The 24,236-nt window shown below is 39.1% G+C and overlaps 1 protein-coding gene across 1 annotated transcript in view; it reads left to right on the top strand.

Annotated features, from left to right (window-relative positions):
• The first annotated feature begins 6,913 nt into the window (after positions 1-6,913).
• LOC140246538 (TBC1 domain family member 2B-like) overlaps positions 6,914-24,236 on the top strand; it is a 58,516-nt gene continuing 41,193 nt past the window's right edge. Inside the window, exons 1-7 of the mRNA XM_072325881.1 lie at positions 6,914-7,438; positions 13,724-13,809; positions 17,478-17,546; positions 20,262-20,336; positions 21,743-21,811; positions 22,687-22,759; positions 23,650-23,724. Coding sequence (XP_072181982.1) covers positions 6,914-7,438; positions 13,724-13,809; positions 17,478-17,546; positions 20,262-20,336; positions 21,743-21,811; positions 22,687-22,759; positions 23,650-23,724 — 972 coding nt within the window. The remainder of the gene's footprint in view (positions 7,439-13,723; positions 13,810-17,477; positions 17,547-20,261; positions 20,337-21,742; positions 21,812-22,686; positions 22,760-23,649; positions 23,725-24,236) is intronic.

A 24,236-nucleotide genomic window follows, 5' to 3' on the forward strand; every position in this document is an offset into this window, starting at 1 on the left:
GATATCACAAACACTAAAGCAAGTCATCTTATCCTGTATACGGGGTCCCATAGGTTACAGTAGCAAAACACTCAAGAAATTTGCAAAGGAAGCATACTTCTGTATAGTGCACAACCAAGATGACCATATTACGAAAACCAGTCATTTCATCTTGTACTGGGCCCAGGTTACAGTAGCCATAAAGTGCCCCTCCCCCACATTTATATTATGACATCATTTAGCTGAAAAGAGTCATAGTTGTTTTTCTTTTACAATCGAAGTAGGCCTTAGTTTACATCATAGATACCCAAAACATCAAAGCCAGTTATTTTATCCTGAACGGGGCCCCAGACAGTATCCCCAAAGTGCCCCCCCTCTCCACATACACACACACACACACACACACACACACACACACACACACACACACACACTAGTGTCATTCAGCTGAAAAGGGTCACGGCTAATTTCTTTTGCAATGGAAGTAGTACCCATCAGAGATATCCAAAATACCAAAGCCAGTTAGTTTATCCTGTATGGGGCCCCGCACAGTATAGCCCCAAACACGGGTAATTTCTTTTGCACTGGAAGAAGTACCTATCAGAGATATTCAACACACCAAGGCTAGTTATTTCATCCTGCACAGAGCCCTAGACAGTAGCTCCACAGTGTCCCATCCATTATACATGTACTGTGAATCAGCTGAAAATGGTCTTACAAATTCTTTTGTAACGTTAATATCAGGGCCTACTGAACAGAGATATCACAAACACTAAAGCAAGTCATCTTATCCTGTATACGGGGTCCATAGGTTACAGTAGCAAAACACTCAAGAAATTTGCAAAGGAAGCATACTTCTGTATAGTGCACAACCAAGATGACCATATTACGAAAACCAGTCATTTCATCTTGTACTGGGCCCAGGTTACAGTAGCCATAAAGTGCCCCTCCCCCACATTTATTATTATGACATCATTTAGCTGAAAAGAGTCATAGTTGTTTTTCTTTTACAATCGAAGTAGGCCTTAGTTTACATCATAGATACCCAAAACATCAAAGCCAGTTAGTTTCCCAGCCAATTTCGCACTTTTGTTGGTTCATTAATTTTGATAGAAGGTTCGAATTCGTAAAATGGGTATTCAAATTGGCTGGTACCCTACGTTCATTCAAATTCGCCTTGACTTGCCGAAAAGTGTATTTCAGTCATTAAATTTCGCGAAAGACAGTCAAATTCCAAACGTGTTCATTCAAATTCAAATCATGCTATTTCTTTGTTTCAGATCTTTTTAACATGTCTTTCTATGTGTGTTTTCGTTTCATCTATAAATTACTGTTATAAAGCAGTAAAAGTGTCATATTTCATATCTAGTATAACTGGATTTGGTTGTTCTGTAACCAGACTGGTAACGCTCCTTCTCTTTCATATACATGTCATTATAGACCTATACGTGTACCAGTAATGCAGCTTAACTTCATTTTTTATAGTCATGACAGCACAATATATACAGACGTATATCTCTAGAAGACATAGAAAGAATTATAAAAAAAAAAAAAAACATTTGAGGATCATAACCTTGACTTCTTGTAACTGGCCGACCGCTCGTAATAAAGCGCTCGTAACGGCCAGATAATTTGTGGCTTCTTACTTCTTGGGATTCAAAAAGCACGTTGAAAAATGGTGTCAAAGTCTCTTAAACGAATACGAAAACATGAAATGCTATGATGCTTACAAAACAATAACTACGACGAAAGAAAATAAGGAAAGAGGCCAAGCATGAACATATCTGTTTAATTGACTGCAGAACATGTTAAATTAGATGGCCAGAAATCAATTTGAATGAACGAGCGCAGCATGTAATCACGTGACTATATCATTATGAATTTGTGAATGAACGGATAGTGGAATGGTACTTGTCTTATGGATTTCAGTTGAAAAAGTGTTATTTAGAATAAGGTTAGAGGTAATGTGAATGTTTCAAAATAAATTTGAATGAAGAGATTAATATGACATTGAACTACCATGTCATCTAGGCGAAATTTTTGCTAAATTTAATTCAACATTAAAGAATTCGATTAAAAGAGGTGCGATATTGGCCCGGATGCAGGGCCCTTGACAGGTATAGCCCCAAGGTATTCCCACCCCATATGAATTAATTGTTTTTAGGTGAAAACAGTCATGTATGCCTATTTTCCTTGGCAGTGGAATTAACAGCTGAGATACGTAAAACACAAACCCATCCAGTTAAGGGGCCCCCAGCCAGTAGCTGGAAAGTGCTCCCGTATTATTTTATTCTAAGTGAAAAGAATTGCTATGATTTCTTTTGCAATGGAAGTAGTACTCAAGGAGGTATCAAAAACACCGAAACCAGTTATATAGCTGTACGGGGCCCCACGGAGTGTTCCTAAAGTGTCCCCACATGTAATTCCACTATCAAGATCTGCATCCCGATCTATTCAATCTGTCAGATCGGGAGAGAGCGGCAAAAGTGTACGGGGACCGGGAGCATCGTAGCAGCAGCGTTTGGGTGATGGGGTTGGATCTGGTAATTTTACAGATCGGGAAGAAATTTTGAACTGGTTCAAAATTTCTTCCTCATCTCCCCATCAAGATTGACCTATTTTGAATCGTAGCTCAAACGGGGAGAGAGCAGTGACAGTGTAAATACCGCGGGATGAGCGTAACAATTCCGCTTTAGCTACGCTGTTCCTACGCTTTCCCAGACTCAATTATGCACGTCTTCCGCACTCGCCGCTCTAAAATCGAACGTAGCCGATACGCTGGAAAATGTTTGCCAGAACAGCAAAACTGATGATGATGAGGAGGACGCGTTGTCGTTGTCGCGAAAATGAAGACGAAGGAGCGCATATTTAAGAAGAAGAGATGCAAACAATAAAGAGAATAAAGCAAAACACTTTGGAGCTACTGTACGGGACCCTGTGCAGGATAAGATATCTGACTTTGGTGTTTTGATGTCCGATGGATACTACTTCCATTGCAAAAGAAATTAGCCGTGACCCTTTTCGGCTAAATGAAACCAATATATGTGTGTGTGTGTGTGTGTGTGTGTGTGTGTGTGTGTGTGTGTGTGTGTGTGTGTAGGGGGCACTTTGGGGCTACTGTCTGGGGCCCCGTACAGGATGAAATAAGTGGCTTTAGTGCTTTGGATATCTCTGATGAGTACTACTTCCGATTGCAAAAGCAAGTAGCCGTGACCCTTTTCAGCTGAATAAAATCAATGTGTGTGTGTGTGGGGGGGGGGGGGGAGGGGGAGGGGGTAAGGGGGCAATTTGGGGTACTATCTGGGGCTACTGTCTGGGGCCCCATGCAGGATAAAATAACTGGCTTTGGTATTTTGGATTTCTCTGATGGGTACTAATTCCATTGCAAAAGAAATTAGCCGTGACCCTTTTTCAGGTGAATGAAACTATTGTGTGAGTATGTGTGTTGGGGGGGGGGGGGTCACTTTGGGGCTACTGTCTAGGGCCCCGTACAGGACAAAATAACTGGCTTTGGTGTTTTGTATGTCTCTGATGGGTACTACTTCCATTGCAAATGAAATTAGCCGTTACTCTTTTCAGCTGAATAAAGTCAATGTGTGTGTGTGTGTTTGTACGTAGGGCTTATAGGGGGTGGGGCACTTTGGGGCTACTGTCTGGGGCCCCGTGCAGGATAAAATAGCTGGCTTTGGTGTTTTGGATATCTCTGATTGGTACTCCTTCCATTGCAAAAGAAATTAGCCCTGACTCTTTTTAATTGAATAAAATCAATGTTTGTGTGTGTTTCTACTTAGGCCTATGGGGGTGGGGCCCTTTGGGGCTACTGTCTAGGGCCCCGTACAGGATGAAATAGCTGGTATTGGTGTTTTGAATATCTCTGATGGGAACTACTTCAATTGCAAAAAAAAAAAATAGCCGTGACTCTTTTCAACTGAATAAAATCAATGTTTGTGTGTGTTTGTACGTAGGCCTATGGGGGGTGGGGCCCTTTGGGGCTACTGTCTAGGGCCCCGTACAGGATAAAATAGCTGGCATTGGTGTTTTGGATATCTCTGATGGGAACTACTTCCATTGCGAAAGAAATTAGCCGTGACCCTTTTCAGCTGAATAACACCATATTTCTGGGGCCCTTTGGGGCTACTGTCTGGGGCCCCGTACAGGATAAAATAGCTGGCATTGCTGTTTTCATGATAAGTACACCCAAAGGAACAATATCCACCAATTTTTGTCCGTGACCCCCTTCGGCTGAATAAATCCATTTTTCGGGGTCCCTTTTTGTGGTCCCTAGGCTTACGGTACAGGATGTGACTTGCCAGCAATGCATTTTATTGACCCTTGGACACATCCCTATATGATGAGACCATTAAAAAGTGTGACCCTTTTCAGCTGAATAAATCTTCTGGGCCCCCGGTCTATTTCACTGGCCATGTCCCATAGCAGTGTAGACATGAGACTCATAGGCCAATCAGGCTGGCCCAAGTTGTATGCATCTGAGAAGCGGCCTACCCTTTTCTGCAGAATGCTACGAATTTCTAGGTGCACAAAGGACAATGAGTGGATCCTGGGGAGTGGGTTTTACAGAAGATTGAACAGGGCCGCTATAATGAATATACTAGTAGTCACACGCGTTACTTGAGTATAGGCCTATAATACTGTAAAACGAGGAATGTTCGCGTGCATTTTAATTTCGCGAATTTCACGAGCGCAAAGATTCGCGAAATTAAAATGCACGCGAAAGTTTTGTCTACACTATATGCATTGAATGCCAGTGGCAGTTCGCGAAAATTTCATGCCACAAAAAAGGCCGTCGGCTCCAATTCGCGAAACATGCCGCGAATATAAAGGATGTTTTACAGGTACATGTACTATGGTCATCTCTCGAAAGTTGCACTTTATGCTCCACCTAGTTTGTGGAAACATCATAGGAAAATACACGGAAAAGACTCTATTCAATTACAAAGTGGGAGGCTGAAAAGAGGAGAGTGAGACCAATAAAAACTATGACTGAAAACATCACCACCATAAAATTGTTGTGTATGCCCTATCGATAGTAGTTCGGCTGCATCTATAGTATATCGGGCAAAGTTAAGTAGGAAACGACGGTGGGGTGCAGGAATTTCGTAAAAGGGGGCACCTGGAGTTACACGCGCCCCCCATTTTTTTTATTTCTTTTTTTTTCAAGCAAAAATTAAAATCCTCTGTGTGCCACACGTATTTCCTATCCATAGGTTTGTCTGTGAAATTTGTGCATATTAGACTCGTTGGCACTGAAAGTGTTATCTTAAAGGGTGGTGAGGGGGCGCCCCGCATGGATGCGCCACTGGAAACTGTGAACTCGCAATATATAGCGCACAATATACCAACTGAAATAAATCCATGAACGAATAAATGAATGAATGACTGAATGAAGAAATAATGAATGAATAATTGAATGAATGGATCATTGAATGAATAAATGAAAGGATGAATGTCAATTGAATGTATGGATGAATGAATGGGTGGATTAATGAATGATGAGTTATTCAAGTGAAATATCCTTTTTGTCATTCAACTACATGAAATAGGCATGTTGTAAAACCATGGCGCACATTGTATTGAATCATGATAGCTATATGATTGCATGATGTCCACCAAGTTTAACAAGCAGGGCTGGCAAACGAATTATATAACCCTTCATAGAACTTGTCACATTTTATCATTAGCTATCGTCTTGCACCTGCCGGCTATTACTGTGCTCTACAGTAGTGTGACACGGCATTTTGCTCCTGCGACAATCTATTTAAAGGGGAAGGCTAGTAACTGATCAGTGGGAATCAGTGGAAATGCTGGGAGATGATTGTTCCAATCCTTATGGGATTCATTCAAGAGTTCATTGTATATCTATTGTTGTGTGAAAATGATTTGCTTCAGAATGGTCTCATATTCAAGTAATGTGCAGTTTAATGCTTCCAGGTTAGCGTCCCTGGTCAGTGACGGAGCATTAATCTGCACATTACTTGAATATGAGACCGTTCTGAAGCAATAAATCATTTTCACACAACAATAGATATGCAATGAACTCTTGAATGAATCCCATGAGGATTGGAACAATCATCTCCCAGCATTTCCACTGATTCCCACTGATCAGGTACTAGCCTTCAAGTGCCTTTAAGCCAGCTGCTCCCGTCTTACTTTCTCCAGGAACTTTTAGGGTTAGGGTAAATGGTTTCAGGTTTAGTTTGATGTGAGGATTAGGATTAGGATTAGGATTAGGGTTAGGGTTATGCTTGTGGGTAGAATTTATGTCTATTACTAGCGTTCAGATATTTCATGGGAAAAATTGTCGCAGGAGTAAATAACGGTTATTTCCTGGTTATGGGACCGCACTGTTTGGTGATGCAAGAAAAACAACGATGACGACGATGCAGAAGACAACAACAACTATGTAAAACAGCAGCAGCAGCAACAAGAACAACAACAACAACAACAACGCCTGTTATGTGTTGGCCAGACCTGAGAAATCTAATATTAGGGCCTACACTAACAGATTACTAACGAATCTTAGTATTCCACCTCATGATTATTCGAACTTGGTGGTGCGAAACTCGCTTTGTGCAGCAGCAACAGAGCTGAACAGCATGCATGCAGATGCAGTAACATCAATCAATCAGGGAGGTGAGACAAAACACCTCCCCGCGCCCGCCGCATCAATGCGAAGTGTATCCTAGAAATTTAAAGTAGTTTCATAGCGCCATCTACGACAAAATGTCCAATTCGCAGGCATTCACTTGCTGTGCGCTAATAAATTGCCTTTTTTTCTAGCTAGCTGCATTGCTGCAACACTGTGCACTGACACCTGCTGCAGCAGCAGCAGATGCTCAGCGGCGCGGCAACGGCCTTTTACGGGCGGGATCTGGGAGCTTAGAAGCGCAGCGCAGCGGCATTATCACTCAACAACATGGCTGCGCCTAAGCGAAAGGAAGTGGCGTCACCCGCACGCGAAGGGGGCAGTCACTTGCTGACACCGTCTTTCCCTTCCGCCTTTTTGGCAGACGTCCCGACGGCAAACCTGATTTCTTTCGAAGATGATGATGTCATGTCATCGCGGCACGGAACTCATGAGATCGTCACGGGTGTCGGACGGCTTAGCATGGAAACTGATCCATTTCTAGTCGGAGAGAAGAAGGTGGCGAGTCATACCGGGCTGCTGTCTGCTAGCGAGCCAGCATTTCCCGGCGCACAGTCCCGAGAGCGCTCCGTTGCAATTTCGCGTACTTTATCCCCAGAACGTCAACAGCAGCAACAGCCAACACTCGATAGTGGAGGTCTGGATGGTTTTGAAGAATTTATGGCCGGTCGATTGTCGTCTGCCGAATCGTCTTCGGGCGATCAGGAGAAAGGAACTGTCGAACAGACTACAGCTGCAGGAAAGGAGCGAAATACAAATATGTGCCGATCGGATCCACCGAGTCCCACAAGTGACGTGAGTGATGTGATTTCGGCCGTGATTTCTCAATTTCTGAAAAGTTACACTTCGACTTATTGATCAGCTCAGTCAAGTAGACCCTGCTAGGAGTTCTTCCTGTTTAGTCACAGACATATTTTGTGTAGATCTAACACAACGTTACATTTCATTCTCCCTCACATAGGTCTATGACAAATGGCTAAAAGATGGCTTGTTGAAAGTTGTAAAGAAGAACATCTCACTACACATCGATGGTTAGTTAGATCATGACCCTCTTTTGTGCATCAGGGCCTATATGAGTCTTTCATAAATGCGGGTGTAGAACACCTAGCGTAGGCTGTAGCAAGTAGGCCTACAATTGTAAATGAATATCTAGAACATCGGTGTAAACAAATAATACCTTGATTATAAAGCAACAGGTGATTCTTTATTTACAAAATTCATTATTCACAGCCTTTTAATAGCCTCAAACAACTTATCCAGAATTTATCACCAGCAATCATATTCATGATGATGTAGCCCCGGAGACTGCGCCGCAAGAGCGGCGGCTGTCGCAGTTAATGATGATACTGACCAAATGTTTGGTTTAAAATCTAGAATGCAAGGGCACAATGTAACTGTGTACAAGGAGCGCCCGGAGTTAGGTGTAGGGTACATTGTGTAGGTGCCATCATATCATAACTTGCTAAACTCCTTTTATACCCAGTGCCCAGGGCAGGGGGCACAAACATGTCTATGTCTATGAGACACATCATGCCAAAGCATTGTCGTTGTTGTATGACAAAGTCAAAGACGGCATTTGCTCTCTTGTTTTGAGGATCCATGGAATAATTTTCCTGGTATCGCATCGCAATTTGCTATGCATTTTTACAACACTGCTACACAAACTAACCTTTGTGTAGCAGTTTTCTTCCATAGAAGTGTACAAGATAACATTTAAAATATTGTTCATCAGCTGAAATTGCTAATCAAATTTGAGTTGAAAATTATTCCCTGGGATCACATTGACCTGCTTGTCTAGATCTTGTAACTTTCTCAAAATACAGTTGTAGTTTGATAAGACAAGGTTGGCTGGAACTAGACTGGATATACACTGTGATTTGTTACTCTGATGATGTGGTCAGTGGAAAAACTACCCAAAAATATCAAGAAAAGCTATCGTTTTACAGGGACGGGGTCCCTCCTGGGGTTTCGATTTGTCAAACTGCTTCAGAAAAAAAAAATGCTTTTATAATGGACGTACACAACTGTTGTCGCCTGTTTTGATTGTCTATGAATAGTTTTTTTTTTTTTTTTTTCTGCCTTCTTGGCATCTGAAAATCATTGTTTCATAATGACAAGATATCTCAACACAGTTGCATTTGGTTTTTGTTTAAATGACTGTTAACCCGTTGAGGACGGTTTGATTTTGCCACAACACGCATTTCCCATAGACACCTGCCCGAGTACATACTCGGGACTCGTCCTCAACGGGTTAAGAATGATGTTTGTTGTATAATGTTGGCACATATGACCATCTATAGGCAAACAACCTTAGCAAGCCGTGACATGTACTAGTAGTAGTACTGCCTTGAAAAGGGGATCTGCAACAAGCAAACAAACAAACAAACTGAAAACACAAAACCAAATACACTTCATACATGTACATATAATACACTATATTTCAGATATTACTCAAGTATTTCATAGTACAGGAGGTGTCATGGTTGTATGACTCAGTGTATTCCATAATGAATGTTTTATAATCCTGATCTCTGTAATGGACATTATCCTATCACACTTGGATGTCCACATTTTTATGTACAAACTTCAGTGATAATGATTATTATTTATAACAAAATCTGTAACCTGTAAGCTGTTTTATTCCTATTTTCTTTTTTCTTTTTTTTTTTGTGAACGTCGCTCTGTTACAATAGGTCCTTGACTGCTGTTAAATGATTGTGCAAAAAGTGTCAAAATACTGCCTGAAAAAAACAACAACAAAAACAAACAAACACAAAACCTGGCAACAGCAAACCTGGTTCTACTTCTAATCAGGATTTTCCACAAAGCGCTGCCTTTTTCCCCTCAGATTTCTCAGAGGTTGAAAACACAAGTGAGCACTGCAGTTTGTTTTTTCCGAAACATTGCATGATGTGTACATGTGATGTGTGTTTGTTTTTATTATGTCGTTGAAAATATAAATCCATTCGCGGTCAGCTTTCCATACCACCCTCTTGAGCGGAAATGAACCAATTACTTGGGACACTCGCCTCTTCCTCTTGGAGAGTCCACATGTGTGCCAGATCTCGACACCCTTCATGCACACGTGTGACATGCAGAAGGAAACACTCGTGATAATATGGATGTGAACTCCCACTCAGTGGCACAATTTAGATTCATGGAAAGGGGATGCTAGTCTTTGTTCAAGAGAACATGCCATTGTTCAACCTGATCAAGTGAATTGTTTTTAAATGCACAAATTTTCTGGTCGATTTTTTTTTTCCTTCTCCTTTTCCTTTCTAAAAGGGTGACATACAACAGCTCTATGTGTACATGGAATGTTCCCTAATTTTAGGAAAAATCTGATTTTCTGTTTATGTTTACAATGTATGAACTTTTTTTTTTTTTGCACTCACTGTTTTTAGATGAAATACTATGGGTATTGATATTTTTGTTCTGTTGTTTTACATAATGTACATATAGACTAAACTTTTTTCAAGTGGTTTTTTCAGTTTTTAGCATGGTATTTAAACAAATGAATTTATCACAGGGAAGCACTCATCATATTGATTAGTTGTCATTGCTGACACATGAGATTTATGAGCATACATTGTCTAGATCATTCCTCCATAAAACTAAGATTTATGGATACTATACAGATGTACATGTATGTGTGTGTACCGGTATACAAGTTGTACAATGTATGTAGTGTAGACTAAAATTTTGTACTGCCCTACTTTGGCAAAAGGAAGCAAGTGACAAAAGTGACATTTCTCGTAAATGAGCAAAATGTGACTGTCATTTACACTGACGTCAATGGACTGTCATGATGTCTTATCTAACATACGTATTTCTTAGTAGGATGAGTGTTTCTGCATGAAATTTAGTCTGGTAGAAGAGCTCATTATGTGAATTAGGAAAACATCAATAACTCATATTTGGATGGTACATGTATGTCACTTGCTTCCTTTTGCCAAAGTAGGGCAGCAGTGTTATGTATTGAAAATATAATGGCAAGCTTTGATTTTGTGATTCTTTGAAGCAGCGAGTTCCATCTCTCTCCCTCTCTCTCTCTCTCCCCCTCTCTCTCAGGGCCCCGTCTTACAAAGACAATCACAACTTTACGATTGAATGCAAATCTATCTTATAAAAAAGTTATGATTGAAATTAAGACGGAGAACTGCAATCAATCAATCACAGGTTGCGATTGATTGCAGCTTTCAAGAGATTTGTGATTGACTGATTTCTATCACAAGTTTTATAAGACAGGGCCCTGGACTCCTCTTTTGTGCTCTTCAATTTTCTCTAGTCTGCTTTTTTTTTTACCTCTCTTTCTTTCTCTCCCTCTCTTACTCATGGATATAAAGCAATGCCACAGAACTTTGGTTTACTCACAGGAATCTTGAAAGCAATTTGTTCAATTTTTATTACTTATATCTTTTTTGATTTGCACCTTCTTCCTTTCCTCCTCTTCATTTGTCTCTCTTTCTCTCTCTTTGCTATACTTTGCTTTGCTATGTTTTTCATCCTTTAATAGGTCCACGTTATAAGTGCTAATCTTTAATGTTTACAAGTTTAATGTGTTTTTGATGTGACTTCTAATTGTACTGTATGTATTTGCTTTATGCATGTTTGCTTTTAATACAACTTTGCAATTCTGTCGAATGAATTTCACTCTTCGATATAGTTTTTAAAATATCAAGTTTAAACGTTAACTCACACTGCTAGTCTGTGTGACAGACTTTTTTGATGCAAACTCCTTGTGCTAATTTTATGAAAAAAAACCGAATTGAACAAATGAATGAATGAATGAATTTCCTGATGGATGCTGGTCATGGTTTTCCAATGTATCCCGTTGGACAGAGAATGAAGTATTCATTCAATCACACCACCGATATTTCCACATGCTTGGGCCTTTAAAACAGTTAAAATCCTCCCCTTCCCAACACGACAACAACAATCCCCCAAAAACAAACAAACAAACAAACAAACAAACACAAAGCAAAAACAAAACAAAAAAGATGCACCCACAAATACACGCACACACAAAACCCCAAACACCCACTTGAGTTTGTAATTATGCAGGTCAGGAGCATTAAAAATAACCTGTTGAGGACGGGCTGACTTTGCTACAACACATATTTTCCATTCATGATACACTTGCCGAGTATACGCGGGACTTGTCCTCAATGGGATAATGTCAATTCTGGTTCAAGGACTAATCTCTCTCATCAAGGCCCTGTATTTGTAGCCTTACATCTTTCTTTACCAGCCCAAATAATATCTTGAGCAATCCAATTAAAGGGATGGTATAGTTTTGGTTGAGGCCTAATTTCAGGTTTCTAACATTTTTTGGTGAGATAATGAGAAACCTCTTGTGAAATATTAAAGAGCATGTAATTCCATGTGGAATTCATCGTTTATTTGATGAAAATTGGTCTTGAAATGGCTGAGATATCCAAAACAGAGCGATTCTAATAAAGTGTGGGACCCACATTTTGTTACGATCACTTTGTTTTACTTTGTTTTTGGATGTTTTAGTCATTCAAAACCCAATTTTCATCAAATAAAGTTTGAATTCCTCTTAAAAGGGTATGCTCTGTACTATTTCATAAGTGTTTTCTTGGTAGCTTGCAAAAAGCTAAAAGCCCAATTCTTATCTCCACCAATACTGTACTATCCCTTTAAAAATGCATGCGCACATATTGTTTACAACTAGTCAAGTTTTTCTTCCTACATATAAAAGTGTGATATGAGTGTGATAGAAAGGTGTTTGATAGATTGCTCAGATCAGATTACAATGTATCTGACAGGTGTGAATTGGGGCCCTTCCCTACTCTATCCGGGTACGGAGAAAGTGTAGGTGAGAATCGTACAGAGAATAAGAGTCTGAAAACAGGAAGCCAACACTTTAATGTAGCTTCAGTGCTGTTTGAATGTCCTGCATATACTGTTGTAGTTATTGCTAATGCCCAGTCTTTACTACAGACGCACACTGTGTGCGCTCAAACGAGAATATCTATACCACATACAGTGCTGAGTATGTGAAAGTGAAAGTCCCATTTGCAGCGCTGCGAGTCGAGAAGCACCTGGGGAAATGAACTCCTGGATACTTTTTATGGAAACGTATCAATTCAGTATAACACCGAAACTGAGATCAGATGATACATAATATCTTTTTAAGTTGATTTTTAATAGTTTGTTCTTCCTTTTGAAGTCATTTATGAAGACAATTAGAGGCATTCATACATTTATGAATGCAAGGTTTAGACAGGGAAAGTGCTTCTGGTTTGATATTTAATGGACTGCATTCAGTGCTGCCAGGGAGAGAGAGAAAATACTTATTAATCTTGGCAAGATAACATTTGCTGCATACATTGTCATACATTGTATGTTTTATGCAGTTACCTTTTGAATTTCGAAGAGATGTGTTTTTACATACCAACTGCAAACAAGACATAATTCTGAAATACGGAAATCACATCACTGATTTTTATTTGAAATAACATTTACATAGAAATTCAACATGTTTTCACTTTTCTAGCAAAAATAGAGCAAGACTTTGGTACCTCTTTTGGGAAGCAGGGGGAGCGACATCATTTTGAAACATATGGGGATTTGTATAGTATCAGTAACAAGTTTAGGGGATGTGTGCAAAGCTGTGTAGTTTTGTGGAATTGTCTTTTCTTTTCTTTATATTGTTTTCCATAGATGGCATCAAAAATGTTTTTACATCCTCTTAAAATAATCAAATGTTAAAAATGCTAAACTTCTCAACAGATTATCCATTTGATACATATAATGTTCTATTAATATTGCTGCATGGGTCTAGGGCAATCACATTTACCCCCTGGACGATTACCCTAGACCCTTCCCCTGACCCTAACTCTAATCGTAATCCTGAACTTAATCCTAACCCTAACCCTAATCTGTACTCTAACCTTAAAGCAGTATTTAGCAGGGGGGTAATTACCCTGATAGGAAGTTGCTACATGCATTCAGTCTACATGTTTTGATGGGAAATTCCCCTTTAAAGAAAGTTTTCCTTTTCCTGTTTTCCATTTTATGTAGTATGTGTGTTTTGTTTTGTTTTTTGTCCAGGATTTCCAGAGCAAGTCGGTCAAATTGTGCGGATACCTGGACAAGCAGGGAGAGAAGGGGATTCTTAAGTCTTTCAAGACTAGATGGTAAGTTCCAAGACCGTATACTGTGCTTTCTGTGCTGATTACAGGCCTCAAATTCCATCGATTTTGTTATAATACAGCCCAGAAGTCATATGGCCCATGAGTTCGACACAATAGCAAACAAGGCCCATGAGACCAACACATTGTGTTGTAGATCTCTCGAACTCGTGGGCTGTTTTTACCTCAGAGGCTAGTGTCAATCTCATGGGCATTATTTACCTAGTTGTCAAACTCGTGGGCTGTACGACTTGTGGGCTGTATGACTCATGGGTGTCTGTCTCGTGGAATGACCCCCACTGGCCATGGCTCTCAAAATCATATCAGAACTATTTTACTTTCATCAGACTTTGATTTAATTTGTGCTTCTCTGCCTCCCTGGCAACAGAAGCTACGACTGTTGTTTAAGGATGTGATACTGCACTGTAGAATGCTACGGATGTATTACGTGATAACTTGTTCTAATCTACAGTTGAGCCTCTCGTATCCGGACAAGTCGGGACCGGGGCTCATCCGGATAAGGGATTTGGCCGGATACGGGAGACTCAATGCTTTATACATATACACATGTACTGATGTAGCCCATTGTAGTACAACATGTAGTAATGTGTATACCGCAACCTTTTCATTGTTACACTCAGTAACAAACCCCAAAATAGAGATTCGTGTTTGCAAGAATGAAATCATTTTCTTTTTTCTTGGGATGATTTACCTAAATAATTATTAAGAAATGTATCAAGTATATGTAATTCATGTGTGTTTGTGTAGGAGTTCTCAAGGAGTTGGGAATCCCCCTTTCCTCCCGTAATTCTTAAAAAAAGATAAAAAAATCACGGCGAGATTGCGTCCGGATAATAGAGAGATCCGGATAAAGGGAGGCCGGATAATAGAGGTTCAACTGTATTTCATAAAAATATCAGGGTAAACGTAGTATTTTGGACCACATTCTGGAATAATGTGCTACAATGGAAATCTACGTAAAGACAGGGCAGATTTTTGTTTTTATCTTCAAACTTATCAGATTTTATATTTCTTTTGCCAGAAAAGGGTTATGGGCATTTAGTGGCCTTAAACTCTGTGAATGTTAGAGGGGCATCATGCGTGGTCAGTTGGTGGAGCGTCACAGCCATTGGCCTCCTGGCCTTCTGGTGTACGTATTTCGAGCCCTGCAATTAGCGCTGATGTCTGGAAACTAATTTCAGTGAATAGAGATTGATCTTATCCTTCTAATCTCTATTACCGAAAAAACAAAATATGTGACCCTGCACCTCAAAACAAACAAAAAGTCGCCTGACATGAATTTTTAGTTAAGACCATATTCTGAAAGAGCAGACTTTAAGCTTTAAAATGATGTATAACTCAAATCAAATGGACTCTCCTAACCTATCTAAATATTGGAAAGAAAGCACAAACTCAGGAAAAGTGTGAACTGAGAAAAGAGGCTCTGAAGTACAGTGTCTATTCAAGCGCTTAATCTTTAACAAACCATGCTGGCTGTGCGATGAATGGGACAAAAAACAGGAAGTAAACCGCCAGAGTAACAACAATGAAGGGATTATCAGATTAAATTGAAATTAAGCATGCCTCATTAACACATTCTGTCCATAATTAATGCCAACTTTCAAAGCAGTAGCACTATCCTTTCAAAATTTATTAGAGTTGAAAGTGAAGAGTGTGGACAAGGTTTTTCAGAAATGAAAAAGGGATTCTAAAGACACACCTAATCACACTATTCTACCAAAAATGTTAGAGATAAACTGCTAAAAAAACACACTTTCCTGCCCGTTTTATAATACCAAATTTTAGCATAATATAAAAGAAGACCCGCTCTTTCAGAAAATATGAAAAAGTCAAGTTCGGTTAGGTTGACCCATTTCACTTATTTTCAGTCCTCACGCAAAATCAGTGTGTGCGACTTTATGTTCGTTTTGAGGTGCACGGTCACATATGCAGATAAAAAGTACATCTGTATCTTGTCACTCTGGTCTTCCTGTTGAACTGGGATACATTACTACACCTGAGTGGGCTTGCTAACTTTCTAAAGAGGTCAAATGTTAATGAATTACTGAACTTTGACAAAAGCACTTTGACATGTTAAGTGAAGTGACTGGACTATTAGATAGGGACACTCCTTTGCTTTTTAAACACTGTAAAGTTTCACTCAGTTTGAACACATTTTCTGTCTCCTATGCAATACAGCAGTGAGTTAGCTGGGTATTTCCACATTAACCTCAGGCTATTTTGTGTTTCCAATGTGCATTGCCCCCCAATAATACATTAAATGATCTTTAGAACCTTTGAATGAGAGAGAACTTTGCCCCCAAATTGCTTTAATAGATTTTTTGCCAAAAAGAAAATTTGTGGGTGAACGTATACAACGTGTACGTGTAATGCTGAACTGACATCTTGTAATACATAAAAATTTTCATTGAGAATGTGTTGTTTTTCAACTGATTTTTTTCAATTGATTAGAAAAGATAGTAACACTAGCAGCCCTAAAATTCTATTGAACACTCCGTTTTGTACAATTTCTAGACTTAGTGGTAAATGTGTACTGAGACTGACCAAACTGTCACAGTCCAAGAAACATACAATGTACACTTGTACATTCACCACCTACACTACGGCATAAACTTGCATCCTAAGCACAAAGTTTCAACAGCTCTCGATTTTCATGGCCTCATTGGACACTAGAAAGAATATCCTGTGAAATGACACTTGTAAGCAGCACCTCCCTTCTCCCCCCCCCCCATGAAAAATATTTTGATGTAGACATAATGGTAAGTACCATAGGTGAGATAGGACTCTATAGAATCTCTAGGGCAAAGTCTACAAGGAAACTGAGGTTACTTTTCTCGTCAGGAAACTTTACTGCCAGAGTGTGATTGGAAAATGAGTGTCTCACCCACGTTACCTGGAAAAAACAGAGAAGAAATTTATGTGCCACCCTTGATTAGTCAAGTACAAAGACCTGTGTGCCTGATTGAATTTTCACTGAGTGCAGATTACAAAGAAGGGCCCTTTGAAGCTGATTTTGTTTGTTGAGGTGTAAATCGGGAACAATTGTATTGCAATATATAACAGTAAAAAGCCTGCTGCTTTGTGGCTGTAAACAGTGCAATTCTCCTCGTATCAAAATGTCAAGGGGTGCGTGAACAAGAAAGTCTGTGCGGTTTGTTTAATGCTCCTAGCTACTGGGTAAAACACAAAAACAGGAACAGAAACCAAAACACAACAGTCTTTTAGGTGTTGGTGGACTCTCCAGCCTATTTGTCGGTATACAAGTGTATAAAATTTATGATACGATGTGGTTTTTAGTACTATGAGGTACCACATAGAGAGCTGTCATTTTGTTAAATTAATTTCCATATTTGTTTTTCTACCGCTGTACTAGAATTGAAAAAAAAAATAAACAAAATGATGAAAGCAATTTTAAGTGCTTTATGCACGAACTTTTTCCAGCACTAATGAAAAAAAAAAAACGTCTATAAATTCATATGTAATTTGGATCTTGGGTCACCTAAAACAACCTTTATTGGAAATGTATTTCAAATTCTGTTCATTATTCAAATTAAATTCAAATATAACCTTTGCTGATTTCATTGAAGATTTGAGTAATCTATCTGTGATAATCATTTTTGGTATGTGTATAATAATATGCTCTTCCCTTCCAGGTTTGTGTTTGATGATATCAGATGCCGGCTCTACTACTACCGCAATGCACAAGATACAGCTGCACTTGGGTAAGGACACTAAAATATACTATAAAAACAATAATCGTTCCTCTGATATGTTGAGTTTAGTCTTTTAATGCAGTGTAGTACTTTATCCATGATAATGTGGCCACTAAGGAAACAAAAGTATGGGCACTTTAATATGCATTCAATGTATGCCAGTATTCATAAGCACAATACCACAGGGGCAATAGCCTTTTAGGGTGCTCCAAAAGTAGGTGGTAGGGACGCACGTTACCCCCACCTTGGGGTGATCTGTTGTGTTACTGCTAGCAGACTTGAACCATAAAGCAGAAGAAAGAGAGTACATTGGCTATGTTTAATACACAGAGCCACAGCAGCTCAAACAGCCCCTGAGAAATGAGTATCTGAATATAAGAACGACCCAAGTCCATGGAAGACCATTTCGAGTAAACTTTAAAAAAATTCATATCTTTTTTATTTGTCCAATAATATTCTATTTAACTGTGATGGGAAGGCAACATTGTACAAATTAGAACATATATTATTATGGCAGTTAACATTTACATTAATTGTGGAGAGGCCATTTTGTGTGATGGACTTGGGTCGTTCTTTGAATCATTCTGCTATAGAGATGAGAGAAGGACGAGGGAGGGCGCTATAATATGAATGTAAGAATGACCCAAGTCCTTCAATTTTACATTCATATAAGATTTAACTCATTCATTTGAGGCACTTCCATGGGTAATTAGGCTTTATCATTTATACACCAGATGAGTCCTTGCATAAGTTACAATTTCCCATGTCAAACTGAATTTGGCCAAAAATTGGACTTGGGTCGTTCTTATATTCAGGTCTTCAAATGTGGTTGTATAATCTGTTCAACTTTCAGTATACAGATGGAGGTGGAATGATATAATGATTTATAATAAAAATATTGAAACATTTGAAACTCCAAGGCCCGAATTCACGAAGTTGGTACAATTGAAGCCATGGACAAAGACCGTAGTTTCGTATGGGGCGCCAAGTGTCGGATGGCCTATTTTATAAGGAAATCGTTAACAAATGATCATTTCGTCAACGTAATGTTACCATTTCGTATGAAACGAAATAAACATTTTGTCAACGAAATCGACGAAATGGCTGATTTCGTAAGGAAATAGGCCATGCGACACTTGGCGCCCCATACAAAACTATGGTCTTTGTCCATGGTTTAAACCATGGTTTCATTTGTACCACCTTTGTGAATTTGGGCCCAAAGGTGGTTTTTTGCAATATGTGAATCTTCTGTTGTATTAAAGTCAGTATATGCACAATCTGTTAAAGGGTTGATATAGTTTGGTTGAGGCAGAAAATCAGGTTTCAACTTTTTGTGAGATAATTTTGATACCATTTATATGAATCATTAAAGAGCATACAATTCTAAGAGGCATCTAAAGTTTAGATTTGATGAAAACAGGTCTTGAATTGACTCAGATATCTGAAAACAATGAAAGCAAAACAAATTGATCCTAATGAAAAGTGGGTCTCACCTTTCATTAGGACCACTTTATTTTGGATATCTCAGCCATTTCAAATCCCATTTTCGTCAGATAAACTCTGAATTCTTGCTAGAATTGTAAGCTCTGTAATATGACTTTTTTTTTTGGATAATCTCACAAAAACTAAAAATCTGATTCCCCATCTCATCCACAATTAAATAATATGCCATCCCTTCAATAAACTCTTGTTGTAATTTCCTACACTCAAATAATGGACAAGATATATTTTGTATTCGTCATTTATGTACATGTAGATCCCTTTAGGAATGTATTGATTTTTGGTATCATTTTCAAGCAGAGCATAGCTGTAACTTTACCATCGTTATGGCAATTTGTGTTTCATTTGATTGTGACATTTTTCATAATCTTCAATATTAAGTAATGTGTCTCATCAGTTTCATACTACATTGTATACATATGGATGTTACTTTTCAGCTCACTTTAATAGTCTTTGTATTAATTCTAGCACTTTTGTAAAGGGTCTTGTACTCTCACAAGATATGTTATACAGTAATGACTTGAGCTACAATGTATACATGTACAGTTCGACCTCGATTATCCGGCCTCCTTTTATCCGGAAATCTCTATTATCCGGACGCGTTCACGCAGTGAAGGACTTTTTTTTTTTTTTTTTCATCCAAAAATTGAGAAAAAAAAAAACAGTGACTTTAACATCTTTTCATGGATCTATTTCACTAATTCCATAAGATGTGCGTGAGTTTCTCAAACTTATCTAATGAGGTAAATCATGTATGATTTTCACATAAAGATATACTACTTTATTTTTGTGAAGAAGGGACTAAATTTTGCGCAGGCTAGCATAGATTACACCACCGTTGCGGGGTACGCTACCTGCCTAGCTGCCAGTGCACTGGGACAGCAGCTTGGATGGCAGCGATATACATTAACATCATGTCTCCCATATCCGGCCAATTCGCTTATCCGGATGAGCGCCGGTTCCGACATGGCTGGATAATCGAGGTCGAACTGTAGATACATTGCTGGTTTTGAGAGGAGACCATTGTCGGCAGTAACTCAAGCCAGTGATAATGGGAGATCTTGGCTTTAATTTTACGTTGGTGTGGGAAACTTTCTCAATTACTAGGATGTTATGAATACAGTAATCATAACGTTGAAACAGAGCTTTTATTATTTCTTGCAAGTGATTGTTTTTATTTGGTCTTGTTTTGCTTTGTTTGTTTCCATCCCCCTGAAATTACAGCTCCATCGACATTGCCAACTCATCTCTCACGTTTGATGTCACAAACCCAGGAAGTCAGAGACAGTTCCAAATTCAGTGAGCTTTATTTTATTTGTTCAAATTTAGTGAGTTCTTGCTGTCAACTTGTTTGCTTGTTTGCTAGTTTTTTTCATTGCTACTGAATATCTGCGGTCAGTCTGGCAAAAGATTGTGAATTTTATTATCACGATCTTTACAGTCTCCGTCTTTTGCCAGTGTGACTGCAAACTTCCTGTGAAACTTCTCGCGAAACTTCTCACGAAAATTCCCACTCAAACTAGGTATATTTCTCCACCCCCCGCCAAGCTTCTCGATCTTTTGGCAGTGTGAACACTTGGTGAAGTTTGTCACATGGCTAGTCCACCATCTGTTTTCGGGCCGAGCCTCTGAAGCATGTGGCCATTGTGATGTACAATTATGCATTGTTACGTCACAATCACTCGCTGTCAGATGGCGTACTCTTTCTTATTCCTTGCGTACATGCATTATTGACCCAATCTTCTCGATCCAAAGACTGAGAAGTTTGGCTGCTAGTTTGAACGGACATCAAGACTTCGCAATCTTAAACTGCGATCTTTTGCCACTGTGACTGCGGCTATTGACAAATTGGCCTTCATTGATTTTACAAATAGGCACCAATTATTCATTGTTTTATTCGGAGCCATGATAAAAGAAAACAAAAACAAAAACAACGGTATACATGAAGGTACTCGAGTTACACTCGCACCAATAAAGTGAACCTGATTGCTACACAGGTGATGTATACACTGGATTACTGAGCTTCTGCCTGACAGCCAGTGCCATTCCTAAAGCCCTTTATATATACAGGGGATACTGTGTAATTTATTCATATTGATAAATTCTTGTGTCATGTTGCTTTTATCTGCAATTGATTGACAGATCATGCATGGGTTTGAGTCCAACCAGAGTATCAAATGCCCATATTTTCATCGTGGCTCTTTTAGTACGAAGACAGAAAGTGTTGTACACTGTATTTGGTGCTGTAATACGTTGACAATTGGCAATTGTCAATCAGTTGCAATTACTTGCTTTGATTTTAAAGTGACCCTCTTCTCCGTGTACTGCTGTGAATTGAGTTTCATATATCATTTCAAGTCTCGAAAGATATTCTGTAAATATTAAATCCAGCACTCACCTACAGTATCTTGTAAGGAAGTATGTTGTAAAAGTGTATCAGTTTCAGCTCTAGCTATTACATGTATGATTAATGCTGTCTTTGAGATGGATGAAGTGCCATGTGATCTCATATCAGTCTTGATTTATGATCCACTTTATAAAGAGAAACCTAACTTTGACAAGCAATCTCAGCTGAATTTCATAAAAGCCTTTCCTCAACTCTTTGATTTCCGAGTAAAGCTCTTGAGCATGTCACCTTTTTCTCACTCGTCATTAGACTTGTATGACACCATAAATTTGTTTAATTTGTTTTCAATGGTTTCCAGTTGTGTAGCATACCAGTTCACTCGTAGTGTAGAGACATTTTCCAGTCCTTACGCTGGCTACATTCTGAGGTAACGCTACATACGTAGATGAAACTAGAGAAAGTCACAGCTCTTCTATTAAATATTTTTTGTTTTTGTTTTATATTAAGCATATTATGGCACAATATGATTGGTTGATACTCTTTGCTGAGTATTACTAGTCACCTGGGGCGAACCACGAGGGGTCGGCACCATTCACCATTTTTTTCTTGTGTGGGTGGGTAGGGGAGCCTATTCAATGAGTTGGCACCCTGCTCTTTGCGATGAATGAATGAATAAAGTGGGGTCTTTCATGTGCGTGAGTCATGGCTATTAAACTCATCTTATACAGTTGTGCAGGTCTTCCATTTAACATTACATATACAAAGGGACAGGTGAGTGTTTTTGCCTCTTACTAGAGGGGATGTAATGCTTTAAAAACACACAACATCACTCATTGAGACTCAGGAATCAAAACGGTACCCTTTGATCTGGGGGCAAATGCGCTATCGACTGAGCCAAATCACCGCGCTAAATGTCTTTAGATACTTAGCCTTTGTCACCATTTAATGCTGAATTCTTATTCAAAGCTTTGATATCTAGTGACTGGGAATTAAGCTACATAAAATGATTCAAACCAAAATCTCTCAGCTCCCTTCTGATGGCCAAAGGTCAATTATAGGTGACGTTAGACCCGTGGTACGGGTATCCAACATGGATCTAGTGGTCAGCCTCTGCTTGCCTCATAGCATTGAAGTCCAGTTTAGTACTATGCTAGAAACAGAATGTCCAATATCGCTGCTACACAGATGGTGCAAAGAATGTGTACGTCTCTTTTTAATGTGCTAAGAAACAATGTAAAAAATGTCATGAACTGAATATTGAGGTCAAACGCAAACCTTAGCCACTTCTTCCCTCCCTTACAGGACGGACGGTAGGACGTACGTCCTGCAGGCCAAGGATCAACACACCATGATCTTCTGGCTGCAAGAGCTACAGGTGAGACAGGGTGGGCTTCATGGGCAGTGCAGCTTGAACCCTTTGAAGACTTGTCTAGGGTGCCCTCAGACAGGTGTCTATGGGAAATGTGTGTAATAGCTAGATCAGCTGGTCCTCGATGGGTTAAAGATGTTGATTCACCAAAAAGTGATATTGGTTGTGACTGCATGTGGTACACATAAGCTGAGGTGATGGTGTTATCAATTTTAAATGCACCCATTGCCCTTTGTGAATAAAAGTAGCATTTATGTTTTACAGAGGTCTAGTAGCTGTCCGATAGCCCCTTCTACACACAAGCAAAAGGGAGAGATTTTGTCAAGGTGTTTTGGATCGTAGTGAAAAAAAAAAGAGGAAAACAATATGAACACATTCTCATGTACAATGACGACGTTTCACCAAATGTTGATTTGCTCTTTTTTTTTCTCTTTTTTTTTTGTCTGACCGCAAAGACCCATGTGGCAGATTGGTCCTATAAAAAAAGACTAGTTCAGCTTTCAACTTATAATTATTATGTGTGTGTGTACATATGTTCATGTACACGTGTGTATACGTAGTAAGTTTATTTGTACACAATACATGATAAATTTCATATGAATCTAGTTATCTATTCATTCAGTTTTCTAGCTACTTATCTATCTGTTTACACCAGAGTTTTTTTTGCAATCAAGAAATCCATGTACTTTTCAATCAACCATTGTATCAACCAATCAATCAGTGCATCTATCAATCTATTCTGATGTCTGAATAATCTCAGTAAGGTTCCCTAACTTGTATCCAGAGAGTTACAGAAGTTTGTCTCAACTGCAGAATTTGACATTCCCTATCTGATTTCTACACACTGTTCTTGTGAGTCTGAATTGTCTGTATCCCAACCTCTTTGATTCGTATAGGAGAGGCGGAGAGCGTTCAGCAGCCTCAAGACTTCCCTGTCCAAGGAGCGCTCCTTAACCAGGATATCAGTACTAGTAAGTGGAATGTGAACGCACCCTCATTCTGCCCTGTACAAATTCTTGTCTTGTCAAGACCTCATATGTGGGTGTTCAGGTGCAATGCAGGCCTGTTCATACTTCATCAATTTTTATCTCAAATTTTGATTTCCCATGGCATCAAGATTATTATGCCTCCACGTTTTAGGATCATTTGCCTCGTGAGAATTCACACCTTGTCAAATTTAGGTCACTTCAGTGTTTTAACCTGTAAGATACATTTTGGATGGGTTTAATCAAGGTGCTACATAAGCGCTCGCCTGATTGCCTAGGCGTCAAGTGAAAATCAAAGTTGGGCAGGTGTATACATATCTTGGCTGTGATGGGCAATGGAAAAGTGCTTGCTATAGGTAGTTGCTGTTGATTGCAGGGTTATCATTAATCATAAAGTTACCATGATAGCTTTATACAATGGGTCCAAAACATGCCAAAATAATATTCTCAAAGTATTTTCCATATTTGGTAGTTTTCAAATAAAAATAAGCCGTGCA

This window comes from Diadema setosum, chromosome 3 (genome assembly GCF_964275005.1).
Source record: "Diadema setosum chromosome 3, eeDiaSeto1, whole genome shotgun sequence".
In the NCBI taxonomy this organism is placed as follows: Eukaryota; Metazoa; Echinodermata; class Echinoidea; order Diadematoida; family Diadematidae; genus Diadema; species Diadema setosum.